The following is a 10,798-nucleotide window of genomic DNA, read 5'->3' on the forward strand; positions in this document are numbered from 1 at the left end:
TGATAGTTTCACTTCGTATCTGTTAACTGTATCTGCTCAAAACAACTGTGACCTGTACTTAGCCAAGTGTGGCAAGAATGTGCAATCCATCCATCCATCCATCCACCCATCCACCCATGCATCCATCCATCCATCCATCCATCCATCCATCCATCCATCCATCCATCCATCCATCCATCCATCCATCAATCCATCCATACAACAATCCATCCATCCATACATCCATCCATCCATCCAACGCATCACATACATCCATAAGTCCATCCATCAATCCCTCCCTGCATACCTACAACTCTCCCCCCCTCAGTCCAAACAACCCTACAGACACCCAGACATCCATCCGGTCCCCCTCAGAAGAAGGATCACCTTTAAAAGGTAAAATGTAAGGTAAGGTAAAGGTAGTCCCATAGGGGCAGTGAGTTGTTATCAACTGTGTCTAAGGAACGGCATTTAAAGATGGAACCCAAACCTCTCATTCGACCGCTTTGTACCTAGTACCTCCCGAACAAACCTCTAAAACCAACACGCAGATTATGACCGCGTATAACTCAGTTGCACTTAACAAAAACCAGACGTTTTCATAATTTGTCGTCACTGTATCATCTCTGATATTATTACTCTTTTCTTTACAAATTTACTGTCAAAGTTATGGGACCCTCCGTTGTATATCAACTATAACACGTTAACGTGTTTGAAATAGAACAGTGGGTTCTATTTGTTCATCAAGGTGTTCGACGGGAACGGTCCATTGACAGGAGAGTCAGTTTGCAACATTTCGCAACCCCAAATCTTACTTGTACTCTAGTACTCTTTGGTGATCAAATTCCCCTGGCAAATTATTTTCTGAGTAGCCAGCGGTTAGTATGGTAGAGACTACATAAAAGTAGGTAACGTTAGGTAAAGGTATCGGCATGTTTTTTTAGCCCAAACAGTGGGTTGTTTTGAGCCCAACCCTCTCCTCCCATCGCCTTTTACCTCCCCAACCGAAATCAGGTACCCATTTTTGCACCTGGGTGGAGTGAGGAAAGTGTTGTTAAAAGTGCCTTTCCCAAGAGCACAAGATCTCGATCTGTGACTTGACAGGATTTGAACCCAGGACCTCTGACGTCTGGCCAAATACCATGCTGTTACGCCACACGATATAAAAGTACAGTAAGGTAAAAAGATAAAAAGGAAACACTAGTTACCGTATTCGACAAAGTCGCCCAGCCTGGTCATCAAGTGGGGATGTTCCAACCCTGTCAGGAATATGTCTTTACAGCGAACTTTTAGGAGTGACGCCATGTTGGACAGACTAAAGGTTGTGGAGTTATGATAAGATGACCCAGTTTGGCCAGAGTAAAGTTCAGAGACTTTATATGACCCAGTTTCTGTACAGTTTGCATAAGATAATGGACTACGGACTGGTCAGCCATTGTGCAGACTGGCCTTAGCAAGTAAAAGTAACGTAAAGGTACTCCCATCGCCCTTTTCAGAGGCCGTGGGTTATTATCCAGTGTGCCTGGGACACGGTATTGGGAGGCAGAGCCCATCCCCTCTCCTCCCATCGTCTTTCACATCCCCGACAGAAGTCAGGTACCCATTTTCACACCTGGGTGAAGTGCGGAAAGTCGTGTTAAGTGGCTTTCTGACAGGGCAAAACATCGAGGGCATGAAAAGGGATTTGAACTCAGAAACACCCTAACCGTTATGCCAAAACGACGCCACAAAAAACCTGACTGTACATATCCATCACAATTAGCAGTTCAACCAATGATAAATGACGATTAGTGGTTTGCGTTTTTATTTTTTATCATCTACATTATGTCAATGTTTTGACGGGGCAATGGCATCAGTTTATTGCATCCGAATGAAAATAAAACCAATGCATAAAACCACATCAAATGGTTTCTAACAAGTGCAAGGCGGCATTGAACATTTCACTGGTAGTTTAAGTAGATTGCATCTTTTCCTAATGTCAATACCGTCTTTTCGAGAACCTCGTTGTTGTGAAGCAAAATCGAATTAAAGTACAGCAAGAACATCAATAGTGTTATATTGTTTTGTTTATCAAATCTCAGGGGAAACAAACTGGCGTTTTTTCAATGTGACATGGAGGCCCTAGGGGCATAGTATCTCAACGTCCGATGAAATCGACGATACAAGAAATAACAAAACTTCTCGTAAATTGGTACAAAACCCATGAAAGTAACTTGGATAGAAATCTTGCTTCTAGGAAAACAGGCCCTGTTGATCATCGGCAAGGCAAACTAAAACTGCAGGAAGGACGTCCCTTGTGATATGATACAATCTGAATTAACAGCAATGCTACAAAGCTTACAAATATTCATCAAAATCACAGTGAATGTGACAGGTCCGATTTTCGTTTTTCTCGGCCTTCTGTCTCGAATCTTCTCGTTTACAAGCTTTTACCCGCCATTCCTGGTGCGCTCCATGGCTTCCTGGATCTGCGCCTGCGTCAGGGCGACGTTGTAAACCTGAAGGACAGCGAAAGTGAAAGTGATCTCAATCCAGTTTTAGCTCACTGACGAGCTGTTTCCTTTAACTGGCTGTGACAGAGAAGACAGACGCCATGAGCAGTTTTTACCGGTTCATTGTACCGGGGAAATTCCTATAACTCTTTTCGAAAAATTCAACATTGAACAGTTGACCACGCACGGCTTAACGTCATTTCCTATGAACTGCCACCCTTTCCAGTAATGCTAGTTCGTGCCCGAAGACTTATTGCAAGTATACGTACATTGCAGAAACATTTGGCACTATTGTAAAAAGGGACTACTGAGTAGTCAAATATAGTGCTGGGTACCAGTATATCTAAATAGATGGGGTTTGAATTACTTTTTGGAAACAAAGGGACACACGCACAAAAAAAGCAATTTCCTACTTCGCCCGTGCACGAGTGAAAGTTTGTAGGTGTCAGGGTGACATCAAAGAGAAGCGTACCTGCATGTGGGCGATGCGTCCTTTGTAGCCCCGGGTGTCTCCGGTAAATGGCGGACGGGCCCCCATGGCTACAGGAAACTGGGTACCCAGGTCTACGTCTCCCACATTATGAGATCCGATCTGTATAGAAAGTGTAGAAGGGTTCTGTGTACTCTCCAAGCAGAGGTTGAGTCGCGGAGATATATAGTAGTAGTCTTAAGAGGAGCGCGACTGTAAATTTCCCGACTAACGTCACGGTTCTGTTGGCTGCAGTGAGAGTTAACCTGATACCCATTTTATGGTAAGATTTCCTTATAATGTCTATACAAAGAAGAGTTGGTTTGTTCGTGGTTGTGTTGGTCCGTGTATTTCCCGGCACAAGAGAACATAGCCAACGTTGAAAATCGCAGTATGGTAATGCAATTTTTTGTTTCAGACCTTGAAAGATTCACTGACACTGACAATAGCGGTATTAAAGTAAACAACATGCTAGAAATCGCTAAGCAGGTACCTGTATAGCATTTCGGTAGAGTTTCTGGACCCCTGATGTGCGATGGTAGGTAGCCGTGACGAACTGCCACTCATTCTGAGTTATCCCGGGCCGTGTTAGCTGACCTACGACATTTTGGCCATTTCGGTCGTTGCATCTAAATATAAAAAAAAATCAGCATACACCCTCTCGTTGATAGTCGGCGTAAACATTGAAATTATGAGCTTATCACATTAGTGTAGTAGTCAAAATCAAGAATGAATGCCCAGTTCCTCATTCTACAGCAGGGCCCCCTGAGTTAGGCTTAGGTCACCTTTCCAAACCGGGGCCCGGCCGGGATGTTTTAAGAAACGAAAAATGACAATGTATACCTAGAAATCATACACAAATCATGCCAATGTATCTTATTTTGACATTTTGTGTATTTTGATGCATTTTATATAATTCTTTTCGCTCCCGAAAGCTGTCCGGCCGGCCCCGGCTTGGAAATGTGACCCAAACCTTAGTCCCTGATTAACACCGTGCGCGATAGATATTAATATTATTGAGATCGGGCCGGGGTCTGGTATCCAGGCTAGTCAGAAGCGAGCCACATTCCTAAAATGTTTTACCGTGACCAGATATCGTTTCCGGTAGGAAGAATCCAGAGGTTAAACCCGTAGCCAGCACTGCCAGCCGGCTGGTAGTTGAAGATCGGCCCGGTTCCCGTCTCCTGTGGGTAGATCCAGGCCTGTAGGGTGATGTAACTCCTGGCGTCCAGCGCTCCGTTGTTGGGAAACTCCACACGAGAACCTGGGTACAGCAACAGATCTTTCAATAGAACCACCGTTATATAGCCTCTGTCAGGCTCCAAATGTCACCAGAAACAGTAGAAATTGACAATAACCAAATTGACATAAAACAGTTAGCCGACCCCAAACTACAGTTTGCGACAACTGTACTTCTGGGCCGACAATTCCTCTGACATTGCTATCATGCTGTCTATATGGCTAATTTCTACAATGGTATCAGCGACATGTGGAGCCTGGTATCGGCTAGTTGCTACGAATAATGTAGATAACATCTACAACGTTGTGATCCTGATCCGACTGATGAGCGTTGGAAAAAAAACGTCCTCACCTTGGTTCCCGTTGAAGTACATGGCGCCCCCCGTCTCGCCCCCCGGACCCTCCGCCACGCCCGTGCTGAACGTCACTCCGTCATTACCATAGCCGCTGACGTCACGGGCGCCATGTTCTTCATTCAGCGGCCAGTAGCCGACCAGTCCGGCCTCAAGATTCATCTGTAATAGGAAGAACATATTTGTGTGAGCTTATGTATGTATGTGTGTGCGTGTCTTTGTGTTTGTTTGTGTGCGTGCGAGATTGCATGTGAATGAATGGATGAATGAATGAATAAATGAATGAACGAACGAACGAACGAATGAATGGATAGATAAGTAAGTGTCCCATCATACATCACTGCCATGGAAAACAAAAATGGCGGTGCCTTTGCACGCAAGCTAAACCAGTATAGGTTTTGCTATCGCAAACCTGCAGCTTACCCGAGGACCCGGAGGCCCAGGCGGACCTGCCGGACCAGTTTCTCCGGAAACCCCCGGAGCTCCGTCCCGGCCGGGCAGCCCGTCTCTGCCGTCTCGCCCATCTCTGCCGGCAGAGCCTTGTGCACAGCCTGAGATCCAAACAAAATACGGAAAGATTAGAACGCGAGTTCCTAAAGTATGATTACCAGGCTAGAATCGACGGTAGGCCCTTGTGCAGAGCCTGAGATACAAACAAAACAGACAGGATCCTTCGCAGACTTCGAGCGGGATTTGCTTTTATTTTATAGGGCGGAACTCCTTCAACGGCGAACTAACGTTACCTTTCTAGGCAAACTTCATTCCACGGCAAACTCCCTTTTCTGACCAACTTTGAAACCATAGCCAACCAGCCCCACTCGAAGTGGGTATTGTGTAGATAAAGCCTTGATGTGATGTCACGTAGCACATTATTTTCTAGCTGGTTGGCGTAAATTTCCTATCTTGACTGGATATCCACATTACAGGTAGTAGTGAAGAAACTCAGTGTAATGGTGTTACAGCAAATACACTGTAAAGAACGCTGCTGGTAAATTTGACACGTTAGATTAGGCGAGCCTTTTGTGCGCGTTTTGTTTACATGTACTTTTTACCTGTTTGTGGTAACCTGTGCATGTATTTTACCTTTCAATACAATTGGCCAGAGTAAAAAAGTACTCGGAACAGAAAAAACACATTATCCAGCCGGACTTGTAATAACAAATAATGTTCAAATTTTTTCCCAGTTGTCAGCACGCCTTTCAAACCACTTCCTCCTTTACCCGGAAGTAAGGCACCTTTACCGAGTCCGTTATCCTATTGGAGAAAACACATTTTCTATGGAAGACAGCGCTTATTAGATCCCAATAAAATTATAGCTAGCTAAGAATGTCTAAATCTGCTGACCTGCGCTTGAAACGTTCGACCCCGCCTGAAGAAGTTGTCTCACGACGTCCTTCAGCAGGTCGAGCTCCGCCCTCAGCGCGCTGTCGTTGTTACAGTGCACCACGGGACTGACGTCACAAACACAACTGTGGTCTGACGGTAGACTGTAGATCGGCTGGGCACAACTTAAGGACACCAAAGTCACCAAGAACAGGCCGGTAAACATCGCCATGTCGCTCAAATTCTCACGGCTACGTGAAAGAAGACTACCAGGAAACGTCTTTTGAGAAAACCGGAAGGTCAAAGGTCAAACGTAACTTCACACCAGCGGGTTGCGGTCGCGTTTGTCTCGTCACGAAAATGCAAATGAGCAAACGCCCGATTTCACGACCACGAAATTGGAATATGACCTGACGTTGCGACGTTGCACGTGAGTTGCCCAATCCCGGCACGCGAGGAAGCCCAGGACAGCGATCGTGCCCCACGACGTATGTCTATGATTCTCAAACTGACAACATACAATCGACGAATTGCTGGGAAAAATGATGCCCCACGACGTATGTCTATGATTCTCAAACTGACAACATACAATTGACGAATCGCTGGGAAAAATGATGCCCCACGATGTATGTCTATGATTCTCAAACTGACAACATACAATTGACGAATTGCTGGGAAAAATGATGCCCCACGACGTATGTCTATGATTCTCAAACTGACAACATACAATTGACGAATCGCTGGGAAAAATGATGCCCCACGACGTATGTCTATGATTCTCAAACTGACAACATACATCAGTTCTGTCATATCTTCGCTGGGAAAAATGATGCCCCACGACGTATGTCTATGATTCTCAAACTGACAACATACATCAGTTCTGTCATATCTGATTTCACATCTGACAGTGGTTTCATCAACAAAAAAGTTATGTGACATATGACAATGCGAAGAACTTCTGTCATCTGCCCTACTATGATGACCTAAAATATTACACCAAGTCAGGTTTTTAATCTAACATCTGACATTGGTCCTTACACCAAGTCAGGTTTTTAATCTAACATCTGACATTGATCCTTGCGCCATGTCAGATTTTTAAATCAGATTTTAGATTGAAATAATCTGACTGTTTGAAGACGAATGTTTGATGTTTGATTCAAAAATCTGACAGTGCTACAAAAAGTGTCAGATGTTAGACTAGAAATCTTACATTGGGAGGATGATTGTCAGATGTCAGACAGGAAATCTGATAATAATATGAAAAATGTCAGGTGTTAGATTAAAAACCTGACATGGCGTAAGGACAAATGTCAGATGTTAGATTGAAAACCTGACATGGTGTAAGGGCCAATGTCAGATCTTAGATAAAAAAACTGACACCGGTTGTAAGGACCATTGTCAGATGTTACTAGATTTAAAATCATAGTAGGGCAGATGACAAAATTAGTTCTTCGCATTGTCATATGTCACATATTCACATCATTACGGTAGCACTGTCAGATGCGTCAATTGTATGTTGTCAGTTTGAGAATCATAGACATACGTCGTGGGGCATCATTTTTCCCAGCAATTCGTCAATTGTATGTTGTCAGTTTGAGAATTATAGACATACGTCGTGGGGCATCATTTTTCCCAGCGATTCGTCAATTGTATGTTGTCAGTTTGAGAATCATAGACATACCTCGTGGGGCATCATTTTTCCCAGCGATTCGTCAATTATTGTAATTGTATGTTGTCAGTTTGAGAATCATAGACATAACGTTTATACGTCGTGGGGCATCATTTTTCCCAGCAATTCGTCAATTGTATGTTGTCAGTTTGAGAATCATAGACATACGTCGTGGGGCATCATTTTTCCCAGCGATTCGTCAATTATAATGTATGTTGTCAGTTTGAGAATCATAGACATAACGTTTATACGTCGTGGGGCATCATTTTTCCCAGCGATTCGTCAATTGTATGTTGTCAGTTTGAGAATCATAGACAAGCGTCGTGGGGCATCATTTTTCCCAGCGATTCGTCAATTTTTGTATGTTGTCAGTTTGAGAATCATAGACATAACGTTTATACGTCGTTGGGCATCATTTTTCCCAGCGATTCGTCGATTGTATGTTGTCAGTTTGAGAATCATAGACATACGTCGTGGGGCACGATCGCTGTCCTGGGCTTCCTCGCGTGTGGGGATTGGGCAACTCACGTGCAACGTCGCAACGTCAGGTCATATTCCAATTTCGTGGTCGTGAAATCGGGCGTTTGCTCATTTGCATTTTCGTGACGAGACAAATGCGACCGTAACCCCAGCGTCAGTGAAGCGTGTATAACGTCATGTTTTATTCATAAGTTAGGGGGTGTTCATGCAATAAAAATGCATCACAGACTTTGGAGTTGAAATGCGTATTCAAAATTAAAATTGGTCAGAATCATTGTCCTTAAAATCACCTGCACAATCAACACACATGCAGATAGTTATTTTTTTACAATCCCGCGAGATATCAAGAAAACGGTATAAAATAGAAAGCCCGATGAAAACGCAGAAAAAAGCGTAAAAAAAAAACAACCGGACCCTAACCTCTGCGTGGAGAGTAGCTTAATTCACCAGACGTGAAATTTAAAAAAAAAGTTGCATCTTTGATGCCTAATCTATTGGAGAATAACGCCTTCTTCTGGAGTTTAGGCCACATTTAAGCACATAATCTTACAATTTGTAGAGGAGATACAAAATAGTACAGTCATGTTTCATAGCACCGCCAGGAAGAAATAAAAGTCATGTATCCTGCGATCCTTGTAAGTCGTCACTGGACAGATCCTGTCGAACGCCATATCGAACAGATAGAACCCCTTATTCTACATCGAACACCTCCGTCAAAAACTGCCCCAGCGGGACAGAAATGGCTATTTTTGACGGAGGTGTTCGAAATAGAACCATGATCGAACAGGGGGCGGGGTTTTGGGATCCGGGTCCATTATCGGTGGCAAAGTGAATGTCGGCTGAAACTCCGAAATAAAATGCCCTGCGTTGCGTAACGTTTGTTGTTATTTTTTTGCAACAGAATACCAAGAGCTTTTGTGAGCCACACAAACATTTAAGTGCAAGGTTACGTTTGACCTTTAACCTTCCAGACTTCACAAAAGACTTTTCCTGGTAGTTAAAGATTTCTCAGCGCACGTACCCGTCAGGATTTCAGCGACATGGCGATGTTTACCGGCCTGTTCCTGGTGACTTTGGTGTCCTTAAGCTGTGCCCAGCCGATCTACAGTCTTCCAGACCACAGTTGTGTTTGTGACGTCAGTCCCGTGGTGCACTGTAACAGCGACAGCGCGCTGAGGGCCGAGCTCGACCTGCTGAAGGACGTCGTGAGACAACTTCTTCAGGCGGGGGCGAACGTCTCAAGCGCAGGTCAGCAACTTTGGAAATAAAATTTATGGCTGATTATTATTTTTGACATAGAATAAGCGTTGCTGTACGGAGATGTGATTTTTCTTCCCTAGAAAATGTGTTTTCGACGATAGGATTGGTCACTTGAGTTAAAGGTGCCTTACTTCCGTGTAGAGGAGGAAATAGGTTGGGAAAAGTGGTGACGACTCGACTGGACTTGAAAAAGTTGAAAATTATTTGCTGCTACACATCATATTGAACAATGTGATCTTTCTGTTCCGTGTACTTTTTTTCTGTGACTAAACGTAAGGAAAGGTAAAGTACATGATCTTTGTTCGCGACGCCAAGCCCAGAGAGAGAAGTACATGCACAGGTGTACCACAAACAGGTAAACAAAACGCATACAAAAGGCTCGCCTAATCTAGCGTGCCAAAGTTACCAGCAGCGTTCTTTACAGTGTATTTGTTGTGACACGATTACAATTTTCTTTACTACTACCTGTAATGTGGATATCCAGTGTAGATAGGAAATTTACGCCAACCATGATAAAAAATTATTATTGAGGGTTCACATCAATTACGCAGTGCCAATTTCCGGGTAAGATAGTGTCATTGTCGAAGGGTATAAAACATATAACTCTCCCCTTGCCCAAGTAACACCATCTATTTTGGTGTGTCCCAACTGTTCCTTGGTCGGGGGCAAATTAATACGGCAAGATTGCAAGTAATGAAGGAACAAAGTCACGCTTCACTACATGTAAAGACGTTATGGACAATCGGTCGCCAGTTTTAAAGTTGGCTAAGGTTCTCTAATTCCTAGAAAGGTAGTTCGCCATGGAAGGAGTTTTGCCCCATGAAATAAAAGCTAGCGCCGCTCGAATTCTGCGAATTACTGTAAATGCATTTAAATTTAAGTTCGCGGGGATTTAATTTCGCGGGACGAAGAACTTTTCGTGGTGGTTTTCAAGTTCGCGGTGAAGCGGTCACCGCGAAAACCGCGAACATTAAACCATCGCGAAAGTTTATGCATTTACAGTATGTGTTTTGTTATGTGTTTTGTTTGAATCTCAGGTTGTGCGCAAGGCCCTGCCGGCAGAGACGGGCGAGACGGCAGAGACGGGCTGTCCGGCCGGGACGGAGCTCAGGGGGTTTCCGGAGAAACTGGACCGGCAGGTCCTCCTGGGTCTCCAGGTCCTCGGGTAAGTTACAGGTTTACGATGTTATTATAACCTATATTGGTTTCGCTTGCGTCCAAAGGCACCGCCATTTTTGTTTCCCATGGCAGTGATGTATGATGGGAAGGGGTGAGGGCATCTAATGTGTTGATGTTGACGTGGAATGTTATGAGCCTGATGTTGTTGCGGTCTTATCATAATGGACCGATCCCCAAACCCCGCCCCCTGTTCGATCATGGTTCCAATTCGAACACCTCCGTCAAAAATAGCCATTTCTGTCCTACTGTGGCAGTTTTTGACGGAGGTGTTCGATATAGAATAGGGGGTTCTATTTGTTCGATATAGCGTTCGACAGGATGTGCCTTGGATAGGCGAATGAGACGTTCCGTACGC

The 10,798-nt window shown here is 44.2% G+C and overlaps 2 protein-coding genes across 2 annotated transcripts in view; one reads left to right on the forward strand and one right to left on the reverse strand.

The window, feature by feature from the left end:
• Positions 1-1,612: 1,612 nt before the first annotated feature.
• LOC118407148 (collagen alpha-1(I) chain-like) lies at positions 1,613-6,153 on the reverse strand. Its single transcript, XM_035807566.1, has 7 exons — positions 5,877-6,153; positions 4,956-5,083; positions 4,532-4,694; positions 4,024-4,204; positions 3,434-3,569; positions 2,944-3,063; positions 1,613-2,477 (listed from the first exon to the last, which is right to left on the reverse strand). Exons 1-7 carry the CDS (start codon positions 6,085-6,087, stop codon positions 2,409-2,411), a joined length of 1,008 nt encoding a protein of 335 aa, XP_035663459.1. The 5' UTR covers positions 6,088-6,153; the 3' UTR covers positions 1,613-2,408.
• Positions 6,154-9,044: 2,891 nt separating this feature from the next.
• Positions 9,045-10,798, forward strand: part of LOC118407149 — a 5,212-nt gene continuing 3,458 nt past the window's right edge. The window contains exons 1-2 of the mRNA XM_035807568.1: positions 9,045-9,209; positions 10,302-10,421. Coding sequence (XP_035663461.1) covers positions 9,045-9,209; positions 10,302-10,421 — 285 coding nt within the window. The remainder of the gene's footprint in view (positions 9,210-10,301; positions 10,422-10,798) is intronic.

This window comes from Branchiostoma floridae, chromosome 19 (genome assembly GCF_000003815.2).
Source record: "Branchiostoma floridae strain S238N-H82 chromosome 19, Bfl_VNyyK, whole genome shotgun sequence".
Lineage (NCBI taxonomy): Eukaryota > Metazoa > Chordata > Leptocardii > Amphioxiformes > Branchiostomatidae > Branchiostoma > Branchiostoma floridae.